Source organism: Podarcis tiliguerta (genome assembly GCF_965153285.1).
Source record: "Podarcis tiliguerta genome assembly, chromosome: 13".
Classification (NCBI taxonomy): Eukaryota; Metazoa; Chordata; class Lepidosauria; order Squamata; family Lacertidae; genus Podarcis; species Podarcis tiliguerta.
Window position 1 is genome coordinate 13,732,798 of NC_139546.1, and position 26,358 is coordinate 13,759,155.

Genomic DNA, 26,358 nt, shown 5'->3' on the forward strand with positions numbered 1-26,358 from the left:
AAGAAGCTCTAAGAACTATTAAATCCGAGTATGATTGTGGTTTATGATGTATCGATCCATTTGTCTTGGAGCTCTTGCATTAACCTCCTGCCCGAGGCATGCACGCGTTGCGCTTTTCCCAATTCTGCGTCAATTTAAACCTGCTGTGCGCCACGAAGAGCCTGCCTCTAATGCAAGATTAAAATGCAGAATATTTGCACACGTTCATGGATTTTGCACAATTTATTTAGCTTTTGCAAGTCGGAAAGAGAGTCAATGGGCTATGCAGAACGTTGAGACCCACCCCCATCGCCAACTCTCCTGCCTTTGTGGCTTTGCATTTTTTTTTTGATGAAACGTTTCTTTTCCAAAAGTAAGCCCGCCCAGCAATGCTTGGCTTTGAAGTGGTTATCCGGCTGCTTCCTTGTTAGTCTGGATTTTGGGGGAAGCCAGACGCACCTTACTGAACTCTGCAGATGGTTGGCATAGAAACCAAGAAGGCGACTTCTCACAGATGCATCTCTCCGGTTGTATTTTTAGCTCCTGCGCTGTGCAGATTAATTTCTCTAGTAACACTTCAGGCGTTCTGCAAAATATTTACAAGCCGAGCTCCCACCAGCCTCTCCTCAGAGGCCCATAAACATCCGCGCTCCCAGACGCATGCATGCGCCCACCCATCCACCCGGCAGGTGCGAGCTGCCAGTGCAAAGAGGCATGCGAGAGGGGAGAAAACGCACCAGGTTAAAAGTGCAGCGAAATGTCACTGGGGTTTAGCGACCCCATGGCGAGAGCGCAGTCTCTGATTGATTTCAAATGTGCCACTGAGAGCAGGTGTACTGGGTATATTAGTTGTGATTTCCTCTCCAGCTTCTCTGAATGTCCCCAATCTCTAAGCAGTTTTATGATTTTTAGGGAGAATGCTTAAAAAGCCATGCGTATGCCTCAGTGTTGGAGTACACAACAGTATTTTACTTTATTTCACAAGGAAACTGATAAGGCACTGATCTGTGAAGCAGGTATGTTTCACTGCTATATGCAAGTGGGTGGCTTTGATGTTCTGCTAGGGGCAGAACGGCCTTGGCCCAGCATACCTGAAGGAGTGTCTTCACCCCCATCATTTTGCCAGGACACTGAGATCCAGCTCCGAGGGCCTTCTGGCGGTTCCCTCCCTGCGAGAAGTGAGGTTACAGGGAACCAAGCAGAGGGCCTTCTCGGTAGTGGCACCCACCTTGTGGAACGCCCTCCCATCAGATGTCAAGGAAATAAACAACTATATGACTTTTAGAAGGCATCTGAAGGCAGCCCTGTTTAGGGAAGCTTTTAATATTTGATGAATTATTGTATTTTAATATTTTGCTGGAGGCCACCCAGAGTGGCTGGGGAAACCCAGCCAGATGGGCAGGGTATAAATAATAATAATAACAACATTATTATTATTATTATTATTATTAATTGGAAGAATGGGGTGGGTTTGCAGGAGCTGTATAGGCAGCAGTATGGCAAAGTGCATTGGCTCAGTGGTTCAGGGTTGATCTTGCCTTCCCACCAATGATTTCTTAGAATGTTTGCATTGGGGGGGGGGGGGGGAAGCCTTTTTATATTTTATTTTACCAGGCCCCTTGGTTGCAGCAAGTGGCTTCAGGACTCTCTTGCGGAGACATGACTCGTCACACTTTATAGCAGCTCAGGAATAATAGGGTGTCCTGGATGTCTTAAGTGTCTTATTGACTCTAGCAAATATAATGGCTTTCCTTGTAACCTAGCTGCCAGTCACGCAGCCCTTGGACAAAGCTTGTTTTCATTAGCTTGCCATAAATCACAAAACAAAGTCAATGTGCATGTGTAATAAATAACATTACCAAATTGGATTGGGGGGGTGGCAGAGCTCAGGACGGCCCAGCGGTGTGAAGATTGTGACGCTGTAAATTAAAACAAACACTGCCTGGTGTGTGTGTGTGTGTGTGTGTGTGTATATATATATATATATATATATATATATATGCAGGTTTTGGTGTCCTCGGGTGTCTTCCCGTGTAAAAGTTGGGGTGTCTAGGCGACGTTTCGACGAGGTCTCACTCGTCATCTTCAGGCTGGTGCTTTCGGCTTCTTGTTACTGGAACAGAGCAGGATCTCAGTGTTTGAGTTCCTATAAATACTGTTGAGGAGGTGTGGTGTATAGCCTCCAATGTTCTGGGCAGAGAGGAGGTTCCCAGGCTAGTGTGCCTTTTCTTCTTTTGTTCCTTAATTACTTGAGGGATATCTTGAGTGATTTCTTGAGTGATTTCCTGAATCCCACTTAGGTGGGTCATTAGGTGTGGATTAGTTGCTAAAGCCTTCGTGTCTTGAACTCTTGAACTTTGTGAAGAGTTTTTCTGAGAAGATGGCTGTACTGCACTTGGTTGTGCTCTGGCTTGGCTTCGTGTATAGGGGCGAGCTGTGGTTTTGTGGCCTGTGCCAGCCAGATCTGTGTAGGGATTGCAGGGGGGTGCAGCATCCGGAGGTGCCACCCTGGTTTGGCTACTGGATGGTGTCTGTAATTTATCTGTGGAGAGGGTCTGGGTTTGGGTCTGGTGTGGTTGATTGGTGATGGCGTTCTGTGTGCCTCTGGATCTGGTGTCAGATTTTGTGGGGAGGGCTAATTTCCAGATGTCTGGCAAGCGGGATGTGTCGTCACGCTTGTTCATGTTGTGAGGGTGTTTCTCTATCTCGATGGCTTCCATGATTATTCTCTTGTGGTGATGTTCCATGTTAAAGAGCAATTTGGAATCTGCAAAATTAATTTCGTGTCAAGTAATTAAGGAACAAAAGAAGAAAAGGCACACTAGCCTGGGAACCTCCTCTCTGCCCAGAACATTGGAGGCTATACACCACACCTCCTCAACAGTATTTATAGGAACTCAAACACTGAGATCCTGCTCTGTTCCAGTAACAAGAAGCCGAAAGCACCAGCCTGAAGATGACGAGTGAGACCTCGTCGAAACGTCGCCTAGACACCCCAACTTTTACACGGGAAGACACCCGAGGACACCAAAACCTGCATTCCTGTACCCGTGAAAATCTACGAAAGCATATATATATATATATATACTTAAACAGAGCCTTTTAAATCAAACTCTGCATGCTGTTCAACACAGAAATACTTGTGTGTTGCCTCCCTTGCCCCCAGTAAATCCAAATTCAGAGGGGTTTTGACACATTTATATGTTTCATCAATAGATCAAAGCAGCAGTTAATAGTATTGCAACACTGGAACTGTGCATAAAATGAAATCAAAACTTGGTGCCAAGAACACCTGAACTCCGGCACCCCTGCCCATTATGTGACTTATAACAAGTTTTCATTATGTGCTTATTTTGCATAATTGTTTTCCCACGGCAGGGAAGGGTGAACTATGAATCTTCCTAACTGGATGGTATGGGGTGTGGGCTGGGCTGTACAGTGGCGTAGCGTGGGTTGTTAGCACCCGGGGCGAGGCAAGTAATTTGCCCCCCCTAACCCGGGGCAAGGCAAGTAATTTGCGCCCCCCGCTGCACTGTCCCTCCCCCAGATAGTCCCTCGCTCTCTCTCTGCACCGCACCGCACGCCTGGCACCCTCCCCTCCACAGTGGGTGGCGACCCAGCGGCTTGGATCGGATTTGCACAGCCAGCACTGCAGTGAGAGAGAGTGAGTGAGCCAGGTAGGGGCAGAGAGCTGTGAGTGCGAGCGCCCCCCCCCGATGTTGCGCCCGGTGCGGCCGGCCCCCCCTGCACCCCCCACGCTACGCCACTGCCCAGGTGCCCAGCCCCGGTCTTGCTCTGCTGCTGCTGCCATTGCCTTGGGCTCTGTTGCAGCTGAGGCGGCCCTAAAAAAAAGGTCAATAATTTTGGGGTCCCCCCCTAAAAAAAGGTCGATAACTCTGGGCAACTGGGGAGTGCGCGCCGGGCGGATCTTTGCACCCCAGTGCTGCATATGCTTAAGATGGCCCTGCCTGTAATTTCTGCTCCCTTCCTGCCCATGAGCTCATGCGCCTTGCTTAAGGCATGAGACGCTACGCCACTGGGGCTGTAAGATCCATTACCATGAAGAAAAAACTTTGACTAAAGTGTAGGTCAGGACTGGGAAACCTGTAGCTTAAAATAGCTTTTATTGATAGCCACTCTCTTAACCAACTGAACTGATCCGCTGAAATATTCAGTTCTGAATTTGGTCCTTAATTGGCTGCATGAGAGATGCTGGGGCTAAAGGCTTATCTTCTAAAGTTAGGCACACTTCTGTTCTCTTGGCACTAAAAAAAAAAAAAAAAGTTTTTGTAGCAAGCGTTGGAACACCCCAAGTCCGATTAAGCAACAGAGATAGTGAGCGCTTTCCCCCTTGCAATTGACCTTTGCTAACCCATCTTTTTCTCCTCATGTTTCAGATCAGATAAAACCCTACAGGACATAGTCTACAAGCTGGTACCAGGACTTTTCAAAGGTGTGAACATGTTCAGGTTTTGTGGCTGCTTTTCTGTTTTCTTTTTAAGAAGTTGCTTCTGTTGACTTTGATGCAGTTAGAAAAAGAAGCCATCTGATTATTATATAGGGCTGATGAACAGTATATAAATAACTGAGCGGAGTAGGGCCAAATATTCAACTATAGTATTACCTCATTAAGTAATACAAATAGTCTTCGAAACTATGGCTGTTGTGCTTTTGGTCCTAATGCAAATTTAATTCCAGTTCTTTTATTTGTTTTCCGTTTAGTCAGTGATTTAAAATGTACGAAAAATTATATGGTAGCGTGTTGCTAAACATGAATGCATTTATTTATTCACTGTGATGTGTAGCCCCACCTGCAGAATAAGTGAAAGATAGAAATGCTAATAAATGAATTAACTGTTTACTTTTGCCTGCAGATGAAATGAAGAGGCGACGTGATTTCTATGCAGCATACCCTCTGGCAGATGGTATGGCGTCTCTCATGAATTTCCCTTCTATATGTCAACAGTGATGCATTAAAAAAAACCCCCACAAAAAAAGGTGTGATCTTTATTTTTTCTCTGTTTCCTCCTTTCCTCTCAATTGCTTGTCTAGTTCCTAATGGATCCAATGAAGACCGGGGAGAAGTTTCGGAACAGGAGAAAGGGAACCTGACAGACGATGAAATTGTCAGCTTATCCATAGAGTTCTATGAAGGAATCAGGTAATACAGAAAAAAAATATGAGGGGAATAATTTCACTTAATTTTCTTAATTTGCCCTGGGTTGTTTTTTTTACTACACATATATTTTAACAAATTTTATATATTTATGCTTGGTAAATATTTTGAAAGAATGTATGTATTACACTCACACACTTTTGTACAGTCGTATCTTGGTTGTCGAACGAATTCCGTTCGACTTCTGAAAACATTCGAAAACCAAGGCACGGCTTCTGATTGGCTACAGGAGCCTCCTGTACTCAACTGGAAGCCGCGGAAGCCGCGTTGAATGTTCGGCTTCCAAAAAAAGTTCGCAAACCGGAACACTCACTTCTGGGTTAGCGGCGTTCAGGAGCCAAAATGTTCAAGTTGCAAGGCGTTCGACAACCAAGGTACGACTGTATATTAATTGTATTTGTGGTGTAACATTATGTTTTGGCATTGTATATGTCAGCATGAGCATTCTTACTGAAAATGCGATGGATACATATGATTTAATAATAAACAAGTCTAGGCCTGTGCAGGGAACAATCAAAGTTTTCATAATGTGATATTGCTTTTCATTTGCCTGCTTGTTTGTTTGTTACATCATACAATAAGAAGGATGTGGCCAGGACAAAGAGGAGGAAACTTTGTTATTGAAAGACAGTATAGGAATCATATGTGTGTGCATGTATGTACAGTGGTACCTTGGGTTAAGTACTTAATTCGTTCCGGAGGTCCGTACTTAACCTGAAACTGTTCTTAACCTGAAGCACCACTAATGGGACCTCCTGCTGCTGCCACGCTGCCACCGCGCAATTTCTGTTCTCATCCTGACGCAAAGTTCTTAACCTGAGGTACTATTTCTGGGTTAGCGGCGTCTGTAACCTGAAGCGTATGTAACCTGAAGCGTATGTAACCCGAGGTACCACTGTATTATAATCTCCCAGGGTAGATGCAGTCTATCTGCATTATACTATTGTTGAACGATATTGCTGATGAAAACATGATTTTAATATGCTGCGCAACAGAGATCAAGTGCAAACGCACATCGCAATAGAGGTGTGCATCTGATTTGCCCCGCACCCACCAGGAGACGGAATCGCCCTTGTGGCTTAAAGGTCTTGTTGGGTGAGGTTAGGCTTAGGGAACATGTGCTGCAAATTAATTATTTTATTCCCTTACATCCTACACTTCTGTATTGCTTAGTCAGCATTGTTCTTTGGACAGTTTACAATGAAGGCTAAAACCACAATACAGTGGTACCTTGGTTTTTGAACAGAATGCGTTCCAGGAGTCCCTTTCACTCCCGGAACCATTTGAAAACCAAAGTGTGGCTTCCAATTGGCTGCAGGAGACGTTTGGGTTCTAAAAATTGTTCGAAAACCTGACAACTCACTTCTGGGTTTCGATAGCTTGGTAGCTGATTTGTTCGGGAGCCAAGGTGTTCAGCTTCCAAGGTACGTCTGTACAGAACAATACCTATCACAGAATAATAATAAAAAGAGCACTATGAAAACAAAAGAAAAACAGCAACAGAGAATAAACAGTGCAGAAGACCTAAGGAGCTCAAACACTTTCTAAAGTCTCAGTGGTACAGAATGTTGGTGGGGACTGACAGCAGAGCAGAAAAGGGGACAGAGGGAGGAAGAGAGACACAGAGATAAAACAGAAGGAACCATCTTGTTGTCTGGAGAGGTCCTTTTCTGTTTCGCTCTGAGAAGTTATTGTAAAATATTCCTGGAGAAAGAAGTCAAACGTAGCCCTAGAAATCACTGGAGAACTCCAATATTTTTTTAAATGTGGCTGGTACTAGCGTGTCCATCCCATTTCCCCACAACCTGCCCTCTTCAAATATTAGCAGAAAGAGAAGAAGTCTTGCTCTTTCTGAGTTCTAGTTTGGTGTGAAGCAACATTTTAAAATGAACACCCTACCAATACAAATTCCAAAGCAGGCTGGAAGTGATTGTTGCTGGGAAAGTATCCTAATCCAACCGTATCTGGAGCGGTGCCACACAGGTGTGCTCAAGTTGCGCTGCCAAGCTGTTTACCTGACCACAGCACTGCAGAAGCAGTGGGTGAGGTTGGGGCTGTGTGGGTGCAACAGTAAAGCCAGTCTGGAGCCCAGGTAAGTTGCAGCAAGACTGCTGACAGGAGGAGGGCTCCTGCGACCTTGCTTTTGATTGTGATCTTCCACATATGGCTGAAGGGTGCAGAAATAACCAAAGTTCTGGACCCACAGAGGCCTGGATAATCTGTTCTGTCCTCTTGTGTGTGTGTGTTTCATTAATTCCCCCTATTTCTCTCTTTCAGAGAAGAAAACAAAGGGACCGTTGAGAATGGGAACACAGAGAAAGACAAGGTGAGCTATGTAGCTTCTGCCCTTGAATAATGCTTTAGAAATGTGGGAGAATCCCATGTCCCCTGCATGCCCTCAAATTATTGAATTCATAAAATAAGAGGTTCAGGGGCTGCCTGGAAGCCGTGTCCTCTGAGCTGGGATCCCAGAGTTGTGCCATAGGTGGTGATCTCAAAAGTGAGAGGTGCAGGGGCTCAAGGTGGTCGTCCTCCAACTGGGAGGCCCTTTCCATTAATCTTTCATATTTAGCAACCAATCGCAAGGCACCCCAATCTTAAATGGGATTTTTATGTGCTCTGGGTGTAAATCATGATGAATCAAGTTAGCGCTCAAGGCCTCAAAAGCCCCCTACACTGCCTCGTCTTGCTTCCCACCTCCAACCTTTCCCCTCAATTTGGCTTTCAATTTTTCTTTTCTATTTAGTCCATTTTTCTTTCCTTCCTGCATTCACCTTTGCTGTGTCCCTTTCCCTGTTTCTGTGGCTGTGCTAGGGTATACTCCAACTTTCTCCTTTCCTCTTTTTAAATTTCGGATTCTGTCTCCCTCCCCCCACAGATGTTGTGCTTTCCCTCCCCCCTCCAACGGGATATAGATTGCAAGGGTGTCCTTTGCCTGTGACCTCTGACCCTTCCCGGACTCCTCCCCCTGCCCCCTTCCCCGGTATCCTTGCCTTTTGGCAGATTTACAGCTGCTTCAATACATATTTCAACGACTCTGCCTGCTTCAGCTGCCCAGACCTCTCCTAATAAAACCTTTTCTCTCACTTTCTCTCTCTCTCTCCCTCCCCTCCCTCCCTCGCTTTCTCTCTCATATTCCTCCCTAGAAGAACAGCATGAGATTCCTCCGTTGCCCTGCCGCTATGACGATCATGCACCTGGCTAAGTTCCTCCGCAACAAGATGGATGTTCCCAGCAAATACAAAGTGAGTTGCTATCAAATGCTATCACACTTTCCCCGGGTGAAGGTTGATGCTGCATGTTCAAAACTATTTGCACATCAAGGAAGCTCCAGTTCCACACTCATTATAAAATAAGCAAACAGCAAAATGTGCAAACAGCGTTTAAGTGTGCATGCTTTCTCCCTGCCGAAGAACTGGCTTCGCTCTGAAGGTTTATATAGTTTTTTTTTAGCAACAGAGGTTTGCCAAATTCTGTACCAAACGAACTGTGCAGATTGAGAAAACATGTCTCTGTTTGCTTGCTCTGCGTAATTTATTTTACTTCTAGTTAGGAGAAGGGACATATGCTTTCAAACCTTTCTTTACAGCTTAAGGGCTAGAAAATTACTTCTTTAAAAAACAGCAACAAAGATGAAGATGTTCAGGAGACTTTGGAGCTGTAAAAGGGTAAAAGAGTATATAAAAGAGTATATAATCTATAATGAAATAAAAAAAAAGTTTGAAAGTACTTTTCCAAAAACAAACAAAAAAAAGAGTCCTTTTTGTTGGGGATAATTCAGACAGAAATTCCCAGGTGTCAAAAAAAGGTTACTTATGTATGCCACTACTGCGGCCCATGTTTTGTTAGCCCCCAAATGGAAAACGAGTGAGGTCCCAACCAAAGAAGAATGGCAACTTAAACTAATGGAATATGTGCAGCTTGCAGACCTAATACATAGAATAAGAGAACAAGAAGAACATATTTAAAGAAGAATTGCAGCATTAAGATAAATTCAACAGTGTAAATAAGTTTTGATTGATGTAAGAATGGAATACCGATTGGCATAGTTTTTGTAAAATATGCAGGGATTTATGATATGCAGAATGAACCATGGAAAGAGAAGGGAAGCCACTGATATTTTAAGATTGTTTAAAATCTTACTGTACTAAAAGAGTACAGTATTCTAAATTGCAAAACAGAAAATCTAATAGGTGTGTGTGTGTGTGTGTGTGTGTGTGTGTGTCTGTGTGTGTGTTAATGATGCTCAGGAGACTTAAATCTGTGCCTGCCATGTAATTCAGAATTTCTTTAACTGTGTTATTAAATCTGTTAGGTGGAAGTTCTCTATGAAGATGAGCCTCTGAAGGAATACTATACCCTAATGGACATAACTTATATCTATCCTTGGCGACGGGTGAGTGCGTAGAGAAAAGCGACCCCTAAGGGTGATCTATCCCAACTTCCTGCAATGCAGGAATCTCAACTAGATCATAAATGACAGGTGGCCATAGGAAGCTGCCTTGTCCTGAGTCAGACCGTTGGTTCATTTAGCACTGACATAGCAGCCTCTCCAGTGAAAGACTCTTGTCCGAAACCCCAGAGAGCCGCTGTACCTTTGTATAGACCAGTGTTACCCAAATGTGGGTCTCCAGCTGTTTTTGGACTACAACTCCCATCATCCTTAGCCAGCAGGACCAGTGGTCAGAGATGATGGGCATTGTAGTCCAGCTGGGGAAAACCCTGGTAGAGACTGAGCAAGATGGACCAACGGCTTCATTCATGGTAAGGCAGCGTTCCGTAGATTCATAAGAGACAAATAAAAGAAGAGGAAATTTGAGTTGTGACCCAATTGGCTCAAGGTCTGAGACAGAACTCATTTGAGAATGAGGAGCAAGTGTATCTATCTTCCATTCAGAACCCACCAAGTAGGATGGTAGGGTACGTCTTGTTTGTTACATCTGAAAACAACAATGAAAACAAATGACAAATTAGCATTCGGGATTTAGGATGCGGGTGGCGCTGTGGGTTAAACCACAGAGCCTAGGACTTGCCAATCAGAAGGTCGGCGGTTCGAATCCCCGTGACGGGGTGAGCTCCCATTGCTCAGTCCGTGCTCCTGCCAGTTCAAAAGCATGTCAAAGTGCAAGTAGATAAATAGGTACCGCTCCAGCGGGAAGGTAAACGGCGTTTCCGTGCACTGCTCTGGTTCGCCAGAAGTGGCTTAGTCATGCTGTACGCCGGCTCCCTTGGCCAATAAAGCAAGATGAGCGCCGCAACCCCAGAATCGGCCACGACTGGACCTAATGGTCGGGGTCCCTTTACCTTTTAAAATGGTTGCAGCTAAGCTGTGAAGAAGATGAAATGTTACGTCTATGCTCTCCCTCTGCAGAATGGCCCTCTCCCTCTGAAATACCGTGTCCAGCCAGCCTGCAAGAGGCTAAAACTCTCCTCCCAGCTCCCCAACTCCGAATGCACCAACACCAGCGGCGCGTCAGAGTGCGAGTCCGTCAGCGACAAGGCCAACAGCCCGGCCACCTTGCCGGCCACCACTTCCTCTTCGTTGCCAAGCCCTGCCACCCCTTCCCACGGCTCGCCCAGCTCCAACACCACCACAGTGAGCATCCCCGCCAACCCTGCGCCTGGGACCATGCTCAACGGCACTTCGAACTGCCACCAGATGCAACCCTTGGCCAGCAGGGGGCGCAAGGCAATGGTAAATGGCGGCCCCACCATGTCGGCTTTGACTTAAAGGGACGGGACACCTTTTTCTTTTTCTTCCTTCTCCTTCTTGGCTGGATCTCGCGTTTTATAAATAAGTATATTATGTGTAGATAAGGGCAGTGGAGGGGTGGGGTGGGTGGTGGGTGGGGAAATTATACATACTTATTTTCTATCAATCTACCTGATTTAATTTAAGAAGAAAAAAAGGCAAAAAGAGACAAAAAAAATCCAACGTGTCCTCCCCCCTTTTTTAATTTTAAAAAAGAAAAAAAAGTGCTTCTGTAACTGCATGATGTCATCTGTGTTAAAGCGGCAGCCCCTTCCTGTTAAAAACTCTTTTTTATTTGTGCCCTCTGTTTGTAGTCAGATTTAATGCACAGTCCCCGAGAGAGAAAAACGCACAGTTCTGAATCAAGCAGGCTTCCTGTCTTAGAAGCACACGTGGCTTTCTCATGCTTTCTTCGTCCTTTGACTTATGCGCCGTCACGGAATCTGGTTCCCTCCCAGTGTTTCTGGACTTCAACTCCCATGAGCCCTAACCAGCACGGGCTGAGGGAAAGGGACGATGGGAGTTGTAGTCCAACACTATTTAGAGGGCGCCAAGTTGAGGAAGGCAGGACGTCTTCCACCTTCGGCACCCTTGCTGTCTCCACCTACGCTTCCTTTCAGTGCCCCCCCCCCCCCGCTACACAAGCGCAATGCCTTTAAAGATGTGCGGAACCTTTGGCGCTCTGGGTGTCATTGAACCATCACTCCCACCTGCCGCAGCAAGCATGGCCAATGGCCAGAGGCGACAGGAGTTCATCTGGAGGGCCAAAGATTCCTCTCACCTCACATCCGAAGCACATTCCCCCGCCCTCTCAAAGAATTCTGTAGTTTGTTAAGAGTTGTTAAGAGTAACTCTGAGTGGCTAACTACAGTGCCCAGAATTCCTGGAGGGAAATAATGTGCTTTGAGCGTGCTTTAGAGGTGTAGGGTGTACACAGCTTTAGCCTCATATTCCCTCATCTATACCTCCCGTGGTCTCCTGCAGAGCCGAGATGCAGCTATAAAGCCTGAAGGAGAGGTCCGGACAGCTGCACACATCAGAAGGGTTGACGCTGCCAGTCTCCTTCCTTTAATGATGCGAAAGGCCAACAGCCACTGCTGGTTTGCAAGCAGCCATGTGACAAAACATGGCAGCTAGGAACAGAGGGGCAGCTGAGATAGGGCTGAGGACCAGAAGCTTAGCCCCACAAGGTTCAGGTCTGAAGGTGGGCCTTGGGCCATTAGTGGAGGGACAGGTTCCGTGAAATGCAATGCGAATATTCTCACACACAGGGACCCAGGCTAGCTTGGCGCCCTGAGCTTCACAAGCAAGGCCATGCATCACAAGCAAGGCCTACTAAGATGCCTGGCTGTTTTGTTAGTCGCTGGGGCCGCTTCTTCTGTCTGCGTTTCAAACCCAACATGTGGACTGGGATGTCCTCGGAGTGGCGAGTTCCGCACATTCCCCTCTCCCGCCTGTTTCTATGCCTGCAGTAGTGCAAAGTTGCAGGTGGCAACTGTCGTGGGTGGCACTGTGGTCTAAACCACTGAGCCGCTTGGGCTTGCCGATTGGAAGGTTGGCGGTTCAAATCCCTGCGACGGAGTGAGCTCCCGTTGCTCTGCTCCAGCTCCTGCCAACCTAGCAGTTCGAAAGCATGCCAGTGCAAGTAGATAAATAGGTACCACTGCAGCAGGAAGATAGACAGCGTTTCTGTGCGCTCTGGTTTCCGTCACGGTGTCCTGTTGTGCCAGAAACGGTTTAGACCTGCTGGCCACATGATCCAAAAAGCTGCCTGTGGACAAACACTGGCTTCCTCGGCCTGAAAGCAAGATGAGCGCCGCAACCCCATAGTCGCCTTTGAGTGGACTTAACTGTCCAGGGGTCCTTTACCTTTTTACCTTTAATGTTGCATCTGGTGAGGCCAACCACTACTGGCGTCACATCCCCAAAACCCATACAGGTGTGGCATCGCCAGTGACACTGTTACAGTGGACATAGTGCCTTGTGGTTAACATGGCTTCCTCCTGGTCAATCCTCCAGACATTTTGAACCATGACTCCTTCCACTCCCACCCCCCGCTGGCATCAGTTCTGTTCCTTTGTGCCAGACGTCTCTGCCTGTGTCTCAGGAGGACTCATCTTCACTTCTGTTTCCAACCACTTCAGGCATCCCGCCAACAGACCTGGGATTTTTTTTTTTGGGGGGGGGGGTTTACGGAGAGTGCATTTTCTTAGGACACATTCACACCACCTATTTCACGCACGTTTAAAGCACACAGCTCCCTGCCCCACCCCAAGAATCCTGGAAACTGCAGTTTTCTTGAGTGTGCTGGGAATCGTAGCACCTATCAGGTAAAAAAAGGTAAAGGAGCCCTGGACGGTTAAGTCCAGTCAAAGGCAACTATGGCGTTGCGGAGCCTCTTGGGCTTGCTGATCAGAAGGTTGGTGCTTAGGATCCCTACAACGGGCTGAGCTCCCGTTTCTCTGTCGCAGCTCCTGCCAACCTAGCAGTTCAAAAGCATGCCAGTGCAAGTAGATAAATAGGTATGGCTGCAGCGGGAAGGTAAACTATGTTTCCATGTGCTCTGGTTTCCGTCACGGTGTCCCGTTGCACTGGAAGCGGTTTAGCCATGCTGGCCACAGGACCCGAAAAGCTGTCCGTGGACAAACGCCGGCTCCCTTGGCCTGAAAGCGAGGTGAGCGCCACAACCCCATAGTCGCCTTTGACTGGACTTAACCGTCCAGGGGTCCTTTACCTTTGACTCTTACACCTCTCATTTGTAGGGTTTTTGAGGGGATGTCATGCGCTTTAACGGCATGAGGTTGTATCTGACGCTAGCCCTGCTCAGAGCAGACACATTGAATGAAGTTAATGGACAGGACTTGATTTCATTGGGTTTTCTCTGAGCAAGACTTAGTTGAATACACCCCTCTGTGTGGATGTGTCACTAGAGATAGCTATTGGCCATTTACTAGCCTACAATTCTCAGGGCTTGAAGTCGTAGAAGACAGAAGCGGAGCCCTCCATATTCAGAGGTAGTATACTGGGGAAGAACGAGCAGAGCATTTTCACACCCAGGATGTGAACCGCCCAGGGACATTGGCTAGCCATGGTCAAGAGCAGGGGTGGCGAACAACCTGCAGTGACCTGTTGTATGACTCCCAACTCCCATGAACCCCAGTCAGCATGGCCTGCAGTGAAGGATGATGGGAGTTACAGACCAGCAGGTTCACCTCCACTGGTCGAAAGACAGATGGTTATGTGCGGCAGGTTTTTTGGTCTTCTCCAGAAAACCAGCTTGCACACACTTAATGATTTCTTGGCTGGGAGCAATGACAGTTGGAAACAGTTTAGATTTGCGGTGTTGATCTGGCCTACGTTGATCTGGCAGTAACTTTAAAACCAGGAGTCCATAAAACTTGGTCACGGAAACTTCTACCCATCTTGGAGGCTGGGAGCATGCATACCTTGAGTTCATGAGATCTGGGGCAGCCAAGACCCACATTCTTGCAGCTGTTTGCGTTTTAGTTATGCAAGCAGATGCGCTTGGGGGGCGGCCTAATTTGGCTCATGCCAAGTTTTTGTTTGAACTGGCTCTTGAGATGAGAAACAACTTGTAGACTTTGAGGAATCCTGTTCTGCATCTCTCTCTCCCCCCTCAAAGCCTCCCTTTTCTCATTCACCCTGCTTGTAAAACGAGTTTCAAAGAAATAAATACAGTGCCTTTGAAAAGGAAACCTACTGCTTGATCCGCTGGGGTGACAGAAGAGGGTTTTGTGGTTTTAACTGGGTGGGGTGGGGTTGGGGGAAGACAATGTCTTTTCATTTGCTGACTTGTGTTTTCAAGGCTGCCAGGTGGAAACGCACAACTTCCAGCGAGAAGAGTTCTATTCTTCCGTCAGCTTGAATCCTCTCCCCTTTTTTCCGAACGGAAGAAAAGCGATCCCAGAGGGCAGCCTCTGCCAAGCCTGTTCGCATCCAGATGCTTTGGACTACAACTCCCATCAGCCCCTGCCAGTACGGCTGATGGGAGTTGTAGTCCGGAGGGGGCAACAAGTTGGCAAAAGCTGCCAGGGTGATCATCTTCCTTTTTTTTAATGTAAGTTAGGAAGGGCTAACTTGACACAAGCACATTTTGTATTCCTGAATGTCAAAGGAACTTTTGATAGGCTTTCCCCACCACCGGCTGGCTCACAAGAGCGGCCGACCTCACAAAGGCAATCCGTCCTCGGAAGTTTTTGCAGGCGGATCTGTTGTGCTCGATGTGCACTGAGACCAAGATGTGCAGCGGAGAACACGTTTGGCAACCTGGCAATGCACCCGGACTCCCAAGTCTTACCCCATGTCGCCCAAACCTATAAACAAGGGGTCGTACCCTATTGTGTACCTGTGCTGATGGAAGGGTTTTTTGATCCAGCTTGAGCAGAGGGGGAGAGGAGGTGTTTTGTTTTATTATTATTTTGAAATTCACCCTTTCTCCGACATCCCCTGGCACTCCCTCCCACGCTGTTCTAAGGGGATCCTCAACCATCTTCAGCAGATTGGGAGGCATAGGGAGGCAAGGGCTGTGGAGGGAAGGGGGAATAACACAAAAAATATATTCCTCTTTCCCTTCTGGATCAGAGTGTCTTCCATCAAGGGGAGGGACACACCTGGGATACAGGTCATCTGCCGGTGCAATAGGATGGGTCCAAGCCTGCTGTTGTTACCCTGCTGCTCCGCATCAGGACCACTGTGCAGCAGAAGCCACTGCTAAGAATAGGAAGCTGATCTAGGGATATGTGGGGCCTTGCACAACGTGACATTTGGAGGATGACTATAATAATAATACATTTCCCCTTGCTCTTGCCATTGACATACTGCATTTGAAGTGAGGAGGAAGAATCCTGGGAAGGACCCCCAAAACCCTCCTTTCCAGTCCCACTTCACAGAGGACCAGCACATCTGAATAGTCTTACTGGGTCGGGCTCAAGGTTTACTTGTCCCGGCACTCTGACCAAAGAGCTGCTTAGGTTTGCGTGGCAGCCCAGTGAGATATTTTTGTTTAACTTTTCTCTCTGTAAACAGCTGGCACCTCTGATTGCCCTCTTCCTGCACCGTGTCACAGATCACATCACTAGTTTCCCTTGCTTTCCAAGGCGGTTTGCCGCCTAGCGAGGAAGACAACTGCCAGACAGAGAGAAACAAAACCTTGCTGCTCGGGTTCTTGGCATAGCTGTGGTCAACAGAATGTGGTAGTGAAAGGGATGTTGCCTCCTGGAGGTTCCAGTTTTGTAATTGTGGCTAATAACCATTGGAAGGCACATCCACTTCCTCTGAAACTGAAGACATGTCCAAAAGTTTAGCATCCCAAAAGCAACTTGTTCTACAGCTGAGCTCCTCTTAGAGTGAGGAAGGCTCTTTTCCCTAATCTGCTCCTCATAATTTCCTGCTCCTTGCTGCTTGTCCTGGCCGCAGGCTGAGCATTAGTTTTCTTGAGATTCTTTATATTAAAAAAATAGAACCTTGCAGTTTTATCACACTGTTCTAAGCAGCATTTGCAGCAATGCCATAATGTCAAGGGTGTCTGTGTATGTAGGGGAAAGCCTCGTAACAACTACACACACACACACACACACACCCTGATTTGACAAGCTCTATTGTGAAGGTGACGGTTCCTGCATTTGGGGGAACTGAAGTCACTGGGGAGAGGCATGCCTTATGCCACCACCTCGTAGGGAACATAACAACCGTGGTCCTCCTTTAAAAATGGCTTCGTGGTAGAGCACCCCCTTGCAGACAGAAGGTCCAGATTCAATCCGCAGCGTTTTCAGGTAAGGCTGGGAGATGCTTCTGTCTGAAATCTTAGAGAGCCACTGCTGGTGTAGACAATAAACTAAACAAGGTCAGTAAAATAAGACAGTTTCCTCTAACAGCCTGCTGGCAAAACGCCACTTTGTCTGCATCTCTTGCCTCTAGGTTGGCAACTGGTATGGGTGAAGGTGGCGCCTCCCAGTGGGCTGGATTTGGTTCTGGCACCTCCAGCCGCTAACCCAGAAGATAACCAGTTTTTTTACCCCCTTACAAGGAAGTATAGGAGGCCCAGAGGGGCCAACAGGAAGAATTTACAGAAACACATGCACATTTTATTGACCAGTCCTATTGCTCCTCTCTTTCTCGTTGGCCGAGACCGAACTTTGGCCTTGCTACTGGCGTTGCGCCATGTTTTAAGATTTTCTGGACTTCAAACACCCAAAAGGTGTTTCCCACCTGCGCATTAACTTTGTACATACCGAGTGAACTGACCAAGGCGACGGAAGGCCTCACGTTTTTCTCTTCTGAGCTACCCACCCCCACCCCAACAACCTTTTTTGTACATTTTTTTAATATGGTACAAGCCAAATCGCTCTGTATGTTTGCAAACCTGTATGATGTTTTAATGTGCTGTAATATATTCTGATATTCATATATTGTTATTGGTTAAAACATTTGTATCAATAAGACAGTTTGTAAATGGTAATAAATGCTACAACTTTGTCCTTCAGCTCCGGTGTCTGGCATTGTTGTGCTTTGCAAGTTTTTTCTCCCCCATCGCCAGCCCGCTAAATCCTAAACTTTGCAAAAGGGGGCCCAAATTGCTTCACCCCAATGAAGAGCTGAAGCCTCTTATCAGTTTCAAGACAATAGGGTGATGGATGTTGTTCCGGACTTGGTGGTGGAGTATGAAATATCTATGGCAGCAACTAGATAAAGGGATTTCTCTGATTATTATGCTACTTGCTTATTGCATCATGATTGCATTATCTTCCTTCCTAATGGTTTTGACACCTTAGGATTTGCCGTTGTATTTGGTACCACAGAACTGCTACTGTGTATATATGTTTTCAGTGAGGCCGAAACTAGAAGTGACATTGAATACGTCTTTGCATTTAACAGGCACCATTTTAAAAAAACCCCGCAAATAGCAGCTGGGTGAGTGTGTGAGCAGCTTAACCCTTTCAATGAGGGAAGTTCCCTTGAGCACCGATAGTAGCTTTCTAATCCCAATACTGTAGTAGTTTCAAAGGAGGAATTTTCCTTGTGACTGAAACAGGGGAGACGTCCTTCCAATCTGCTGTGATCCTGATAACAATCAGCCTCCTCCTCCTCCTTGCATTTTAAAAAGCTGCTTGTTGTATTTAACTTCCTATCTAGTTTGTTCCTTGTGTGCTCTCTAGGTGTTCCCCATCCCCCAAACAATCTCTCAATTTCTTTCAAGTGCAGCCCTACCAGTAACTCTGCAAAAACATTTAACACAATTTTACAACTGCCAAGAAAAGATGGTTTGCGATCAAACAGAGCCCATCTGCACAACCCCTCCTTTTGCATAACATTCTGATTCTGTTCAGATGCATTGGAATTTTGTTCTGTCTGGGCATTCCAAGGATGTTAAAGCCCCACCCACAACCACCAAAAATCTGATTTAGTAACCTGTCTGGTGTCTGAGATTTTATCAGGCGTTGTCTACACAGTTTCAAGTGTTCAAAGCCAATGAGGACTAGAAATTTGCCTTTTATTTATTTATATTTTAAAAAGGTAAGATTAGCAGGAAGCTGGATTTTGTACCTTATGCAGTTTTTGTTATTTTGTACATCAGTTGCAGCACGAACACAATTCTACACAGACACACAAACAATAACAAGGCATGCAGTTTTAAAATCCAATGTACATGCCAGGTGGTAGTGTTTCAAAAACATTCCTGTACAGCAAGTACAGCAAATACAATATGCTGCATTTGCATCAAACCCCTGTCTCTTATTTTGCTGTTTCCTATTTGAAGAACGCTTCATAATCTTGGGATTTCACTTTTGGCTGATTTCGACAACAGTGTACTCTCTGCACTGGCAAGTACATGCAGAACTGCTGGCATTTTTCAGAATCCACAAATGATCCTGTAAGAGCTGCAATTGCCCGATAAGTGTGTATACAGACATAGAGCCAAATAATATAGCCACAGTGCACAGTGAGCACCACACAACCACTTAGCCACATAATAGCAATGGGTGCAAATCGGACAGGAATTCCAATTTCTCCATTGTATGCTGAACTCCAGAGCCAGGGTGGTGTAGTGGGTAAGAGCGGTGGACTCGTAATCTGGTGAACCGGGTTCGCTTCCCCGCACCTCCACTTGCAGCTGCTGGGTGACCTTGGGCTAGTCACACTTCTCTGAAGTCTCTCAGCCCCACTCCCCTCACAGGGTGTTGGTTGTGGGGGAAGAAGGGAAAGGAGATTGTGAGCCGCTTTGAGACTCCTTAGGGTAGTGATAAAAGCGGGGTATCAAATCCAAACTCCTCCTCCTCCTCCTCCTCCTCCTCCTCCTCCTCTTCTTCTTCCAGCAGGTCAGGTAAACCTGTGTTATCCCTGCAAATTACCTGTGTTATCCCTGTGCTAACAGAGCAATTTAAAGATTTCTGGGCTGTGTACTACAGATAGAACACAAAAATGCAGAAATACACAGGATCCTTATGTGGGTTAGGTGCAGCCATGGCAGAAACCTGTACCTCCACCAGCTGGCATTCTGCGCCTCCTTTTTAGTCATTTTCTTGCTGCATCATTCATCTGTCTTGACATCCAGGTAATGCAAACATCAAGAGCTAGAAGCCAAGTCAGGAGAGCAGGGAGGGGAAGCGAGATCAAGGATTCGGAAGGAAGAGGGACCTCAAGCAGTTGTGGAAGTTGTGCTGAGACCCATTGGGTTACCTCCCGAGTCTGGATAATGCATTATTTTTGAAGAGAATACCTCAATTATAAGTAGGCCAATTGAACACTCATCACCTGACGTGTTATTATCAAGCTGTGTTCTTGCTGGACACAGAGCTGCTTTCAAAACATCACTGAGGTGAGTAGCATAGCATTTTGGATCAGGGAGTTTCAGAAGTGTCAATTCAGAAAGCTGAATTCGAGGGACGCGAAACCAGCTCTGGCCACGTGGTGGCAGCAAAATGCATTTTTTGAAAGCATCTGCATTACATCCTACGGTGTGTTGTCACTAAATAAATGAATACTTGTCTTTTGAAAGGCTATAGAAGGGCAAGAAGCAGGGTTGAGTTTGCGTTGGGGATCTGTCAGTACCAGCCTTGGATAAGTGGACTCCCTTATTTCACTCCCAGACACTTTTCAAAAGTTGTTCCACTAACTCTTTGAATTCTCTCTCCTTATTTGGATTTAATTTGGGGATTTTTGTGGCTCTGGTGAGAGTCTTAGAGGCTGTGGGCTGATGAGCGGATCTCTCCTTCTAGTGCCATGGCTCATTACCCAAATTCTCCAGAGCTTGTGTTGCCTCAACGGGGAGCTCGGTTTTTTTCTTTTTTGTTTGCGTTTATAGAAAATTTTATTCATTGTTTTTAAAAGATGGCATGTCAAGTCATCAAGCACAAGGAAAGAAAGATTACACAGCAAATCCCTGGGTTATGTATGGCAAAGAACAAGAACATGCAATATAAAATGTCATTTTTCTATTATCATATTTTCCCGTCTATAAGACGCCCACATATATAAGACGCCTCCTATTTTTGGGGACTCCAAATTAAGAAAACATCACTCAGTACTACACATGTATAAGACAGGCCCCAATTTTAAACCTAATTTTTGGGTAAAAAACCCCGAGTCTTATACATGGAAAAATACGGCAGGCCTCAGGGCGGTTCACATAAAAAGATCACAGTATATAAAATAAAGATAAACGCAATAACCCAATAATACCCCCCCGCAAAGATCCACATTTTAAAAGGGTATGGGATGTTGATCAGGTCAACCAAAGGCCTGGTTAAAAAGGAACATTTTTGCCTGGCACCTAAAGGTGTATAATGAAGGCGCCAGACAAACTTCCCTGGGGAGAGCCACTGCAGAGGACTGGTTGGAGGAGTTCCAGATAAATATATAGCTAATTATATGAATCCATTTTATTCGAAGGTGCATTGGGGTAACTGAGAACAACGGTTGGTGCTGCCTGGAATTTCAGGAAGGACATTTTTATGGGATGCAGAAATCAGTCAGATTGTTGCTGAAATAGGGACCCCGTGGCTTAGGGATATTTAAAAAAAACAACTTTTTCTGCCGGTTAAGTTGCGGAGGGCGGATATCTTGTCCTGTGATAAAAAACTTCTGCTTCCATTGCCAAAGCTTTCAGGGGGACATTTGCAATCGGTTGGCACCATATTTGATTGAATTGCCAAAAGTCAGATTTTTGCTGAAATTCTGACTCCGGGGCTTAGGGATTTTTCCAAAATAATCTTTTTCCGCTGGTTACGTTGCTGAGGGCTGATTTCTTGTCCTGTGATAAAAAGCCTTCTGTTTCCATTGCCAATGGTTTCAGGGGAGCATTTGCAATCGGTTGGCACCATTTTTGATTGAATTCCCAAATTCAGATTTTTGCTGAAATTGTGACCCCGGGGCTTAGGGATTTTTTCAAAAAAATCTTTTCCCGCCGGTTAAGTTGTTGAGGGCTGATTTCTTGTCCTGTGATAAAAAGCCTTCTGTTTTGATTGCCAAACCTTTCAAGGGAGCATTTGCAAGCGTGTGGCACCATTTTTGAGTGAATTGCCAAAAGCCAGACTTTGCTGAAATTGTGACCCCGGGGCTTAGGGATTTTTTCAAAAAAATATTTTTCCGCCGGTTAAGTTGTTGAGGGCTGATTTCTTGTCCTGTGATAAAAAGCCGTCTGTTTCGACTGCCAAACCTTTCAGGGGAGCATTTTCAAGTGTTTGGCACCATTTTTGAGTGAATTGCCAAAAGTCAAATTTTTGCTGAAATTGTGACCCTGGGGCTTAGGGATTTTTTCAAAAAAAACTTTTCCCGCCAGTTAAGTGGTCGAGGGCTGATTTCTTGTCCTGTGATAAAAAGCCTTCTGTTTCGACGGCCAAACCTTTCAGGGGAGAATTTGCAACCGTTCGGCACCATTTTTGAGTGAACTGCCAAAAGTCAGATTTTTGCCGAAATTGCGACCCCGGGGCTTAGGGATTTTTTCAAAAAAATCTTTTCCCGCCGGTTAAGTGGTCGAGGGCTGATTTCTTGTCCTGTGATAAAAAGCCTTCTGTTTCGACTGCCAAACATTTCAGGGTAGAATTTGCAACTGTTTGGCACCATTTTTAAGTGAATTGGCAAAAGTCAGATTTTTGCTGAAATTGTGACCGCGGGGCTTAGGGATTTTTTCTATAAAATATTTTTCCGCCTGTTAAGTTGCTGAGGGCAGATTTCTTGTCCTGTGATAAAAAGCCGTCTGGTTTGACTGCCAAACCTTTCAGGGGAGCATTTGCAAGTGTTTCGCACCATTTTTGAGTGAATTGCCAAAAGTCAGATTTTTGCTGAAATTGTGACCCCGGGTCTTAGGGATTTTTTCAAAAAAAACTTTTCCCGCCAGTTAAGTGGTCGAGGGCTGATTTCTTGTCCTGTGATAAAAAGCCTTCTGTTTCGACGGCCAAACCTTTCAGGGGAGAATTTGCAACCGTTCGGCACCATTTTTGAGTGAACTGCCAAAAGTCAGATTTTTGCTGAAATTCTGACCCCGGGTCTTAGGGATTTTTTCAAAAAAAACTTTTCCCGCCAGTTAAGTGGTCGAGGGCTGATTTCTTGTCCTGTGATAAAAAGCCTTCTGTTTCAACGGCCAAACCTTTCAGGGGAGAATTTGCAACCGTTCGGCACCATTTTTGAGTGAATTGGCAAAAGTCAGATTTTACCTGAAATTGTGACCCTTTTTTGTGCTTAGGGATTTTGTCCAGAAAATCTTTTCCCCGTTAATTTGTTGAGGGCTGATTTCTTGTCCTGTGATAAAAAGCCTTCTTTCTCCTTTGCCAAACATTTCAGGGGAGCATTTTCAAGCGTGTGGCACCATTTTTGAGTGAATTGCCAAAAGTCAGTTTTTTGCTGAAATTGTGACCCCGGCGCTTAGGGATTTTTTCAAAAAAATATTTTCCGCCGCTTAAGTTGCCGAGGGTTGATTTCTTGTCCTGTGATAAAAAGCCTTCTGTTTTGACTGCCAAAACTTTTTGGGAGCATTTGCAACCCGTCGGCACCATTTTTGAGTGAATTGCCAAAAGTCAGATTTTTGCTGAAATTGTGACCCCAGGGCTTAGGGATTTTTTCAAAAAAATATTTTCCGCCCATTAAGTTGTCGAGGGTTGATTTCTTGTCCTGTGATAAAAAGCCTTCTGTTTTGACTGCCAAATCTTTCAGGAGAGCATTTGCAACCCGTCGGCACCATTTTTGAGTGAATTGCCAAAAGTCAGATTTTTGCTGAAATTGTGACCCCGGGGCTTAGGGATTTTTTCAAAAAAATATTTTCCGCCGCTTAAGTTGTCGAGGGTTGATTTCTTGTCCTGTGATAAAAAGCCTTCTGTTTCGACTTGCAAACCTTTCAGGGGAGCATTTGCAAGCGTTTGGTACCAATTTTGAGTGAATTGCCAAAAGTCATATTTTTGCTGAAATTTTGACCCTGGGGCTTAGGGATTTTTTCAAAAAAATATTTTCCGCCGCTTAAGTTGCCGAGGGTTGATTTCTTGTCCTGTGATAAAAAGCCTTCTGTTTTGACTGCCAAAACTTTTTGGGAGCATTTGCAACCCGTCGGCACCATTTTTGAGTGAATTGCCAAAAGTCAGATTTTTGCTGAAATTGTGACCCCAGGGCTTAGGGATTTTTTCAAAAAAATATTTTCCGCCCATTAAGTTGTCGAGGGTTGATTTCTTGTCCTGTGATAAAAAGCCTTCTGTTTTGACTGCCAAATCTTTCAGGAGAGCATTTGCAACCCGTCGGCACCATTTTTGAGTGAATTGCCAAAAGTCAGATTTTTGCTGAAATTGTGACCCCGGGGCTTAGGGATTTTTTCAAAAAAATATTTTCCGCCGCTTAAGTTGTCGAGGGTTGATTTCTTGTCCTGTGATAAAAAGCCTTCTGTTTCGACTTGCAAACCTTTCAGGGGAGCATTTGCAAGCGTTTGGTACCAATTTTGAGTGAATTGCCAAAAGTCATATTTTTGCTGAAATTTTGACCCTGGGGCTTAGGGATTTTTTCAAAAAAATATTTTCCGCCGCTTAAGTTGTCGAGGGTTGATTTCTTGTCCTGTGATAAAAAGCCTTCTGTTTCGACTTGCAAACCTTTCAGGGGAGCATTTGCAAGCGTTTGGTACCAATTTTGAGTGAATTGCCAAAAGTCAGATTTTTGCTGAAATGTTGACCCCGGGGCTTAGGGATTTTTTCAAAAAAATATTTTCCGCCGCTTAAGTTGTCGAGGGTTGATTTCTTGTCCTGTGATAAAAAGCCTTCTGTTTTGACTGCCAAAACTTTCTGGGGAGCATTTGCAACCCGTCGGCACCATTTTTGAGTGAATTGCCAAAAGTCAGATTTTTGCTGAAATTGTGACCCCGGGGCTTAGGGATTTTTTCAAAAAAATATTTTCTGCCGCTTAAGTTGCCGAGGGTTGATTTCTTGTCCTGTGACAAAAAGCCTTCTGTTTTGACTGCCAAAACCTTTTGGGAGCATTTGCAACCCGTCGGCACCATTTTTGAGTGAATTGCCAAAAGTCAGATTTTTGCTGAAATTGTGACCCCAGGGCTTAGGGATTTTTTCAAAAAAATATTTTCCGCCGGTTACGTTGTCGAGGGCTGATTTCTTGTCCAGTGACAAAAAGCCTTCTGTTTCGACAGCCAAACCTTTCAGGGGACATTTTGCAAGCGTTTGGCAGCATTTTTAAATGAATTGCCAAAAGTCAGATTTTTGCTGAAATTGTGACCCCGGGGCTTAGGGATTTTTTCAAAAAAATATTTTCCGCCCGTTAAGTTGTCGAGGGCTAATTTCTTGTCCTGTGATAAAAAGCCTTCTGTTTCGACTGCCAAACCTTTCAGGGGAGCCTTTGCAAGCGTTTGGTACCAATTTTGAGTGAATTGCCAAAAGTCAGATTTTTGCTGAAATTTTGACCCCGGGGCTTAGGGATTTTTTCAAAAAAATATTTTCTGCCGCTTAAGTTGCCGAGGGTTGATTTCTTGTCCTGTGATAAAAAGCCTTCTGTTTTGACTGCCAAAACCTTTTGGGAGCATTTGCAACCCGTCGGCACCATTTTTGAGTGAATTGCCAAAAGTCAGATTTTTGCTGAAATTGTGACCCCGGGGCTTAGGGATTTTTTCAAAAAAATATTTTCCGCCCCTTAAGTTGTCGAGGGCTGATTTCTTGTCCTGTGATAAAAAGCCTTCTTTTTCGACTTGCAAACCTTTCAGGGGAGCATTTGCAAGCGTTTGGTACCAATTTTGAGTGAATTGCCAAAAGTCATATTTTTGCTGAAATTTTGACCCTGGGGCTTAGGGATTTTTTCAAAAAAATATTTTCCGCCGCTTAAGTTGTCGAGGTGTTGATTTCTTGTCCTGTGATAAAAAGCCTTCTGTTTCGACTTGCAAACCTTTCAGGGGAGCATTTGCAAGCGTTTGGTACCAATTTTGAGTGAATTGCCAAAAGTCAGATTTTTGCTGAAATGTTGACCCCGGGGCTTAGGGATTTTTTCAAAAAAATATTTTCCGCCGCTTAAGTTGTCGAGGGTTGATTTCTTGTCCTGTGATAAAAAGCCTTCTGTTTTGACTGCCAAAACTTTCTGGGGAGCATTTGCAACCCGTCGGCACCATTTTTGAGTGAATTGCCAAAAGTCAGATTTTTGCTGAAATTGTGACCCCGGGGCTTAGGGATTTTTTCAAAAAAATATTTTCCGCCGGTTACGTTGTCGAGGGCTGATTTCTTGTCCAGTGACAAAAAGCCTTCTGTTTCGACAGCCAAACCTTTCAGGGGACATTTTGCAAGCGTTTGGCAGCATTTTTAAATGAATTGCCAAAAGTCAGATTTTTGCTGAAATTGTGACCCCGGGGCTTAGGGATTTTTTCAAAAAAATATTTTCCGCCCGTTAAGTTGTCGAGGGCTAATTTCTTGTCCTGTGATAAAAAGCCTTCTGTTTCGACTGCCAAACCTTTCAGGGGAGCCTTTGCAAGCGTTTGGTACCAATTTTGAGTGAATTGCCAAAAGTCAGATTTTTGCTGAAATTTTGACCCCGGGGCTTAGGGATTTTTTCAAAAAAATATTTTCTGCCGCTTAAGTTGCCGAGGGTTGATTTCTTGTCCTGTGATAAAAAGCCTTCTGTTTTGACTGCCAAAACCTTTTGGGAGCATTTGCAACCCGTCGGCACCATTTTTGAGTGAATTGCCAAAAGTCAGATTTTTGCTGAAATTGTGACCCCGGGGCTTAGGGATTTTTTCAAAAAAATATTTTCCGCCCATTAAGTTGTCGAGGGTTGATTTCTTGTCCTGTGATAAAAAGCCTTCTGTTTCGACTGCCAAACCTTTCTGGGGAGCATTTGCAACCCGTCGGCACCATTTTTGAGTGAATTGCCAAAAGTCAGATTTTTGCTGAAATTGTGACCATGGGGCTTAGGGATTCTTTCAAAAAAATATTTTCCGCCGCTTAAGTTGTCGAGGGTTGATTTTTTG

The 26,358-nt window shown here is 45.2% G+C and overlaps 1 protein-coding gene across 6 annotated transcripts in view; it reads left to right on the plus strand.

The window, feature by feature from the left end:
• Positions 1 to 17,409, plus strand: part of PCGF2 (polycomb group ring finger 2) — a 48,821-nt gene extending 31,412 nt beyond the window's left edge. For 5 of the 6 annotated variants that reach the window (XM_083407931.1, XM_083407930.1, XM_083407933.1 and 2 more), the window contains exons 4-10: positions 4,377 to 4,432; positions 4,854 to 4,904; positions 5,032 to 5,140; positions 7,433 to 7,481; positions 8,302 to 8,400; positions 9,471 to 9,551; positions 10,527 to 17,409. In XM_083407931.1, coding sequence (XP_083264057.1) covers positions 4,377 to 4,432; positions 4,854 to 4,904; positions 5,032 to 5,140; positions 7,433 to 7,481; positions 8,302 to 8,400; positions 9,471 to 9,551; positions 10,527 to 10,886 — 805 coding nt within the window. In that variant the 3' untranslated portion in view covers positions 10,887 to 17,409. The remainder of the gene's footprint in view (positions 1 to 4,376; positions 4,433 to 4,853; positions 4,905 to 5,031; positions 5,141 to 7,432; positions 7,482 to 8,301; positions 8,401 to 9,470; positions 9,552 to 10,526) is intronic. The other variant, XM_083407934.1, reaches the window with a different exon arrangement.
• The last annotated feature ends 8,949 nt before the right edge of the window (positions 17,410 to 26,358 follow it).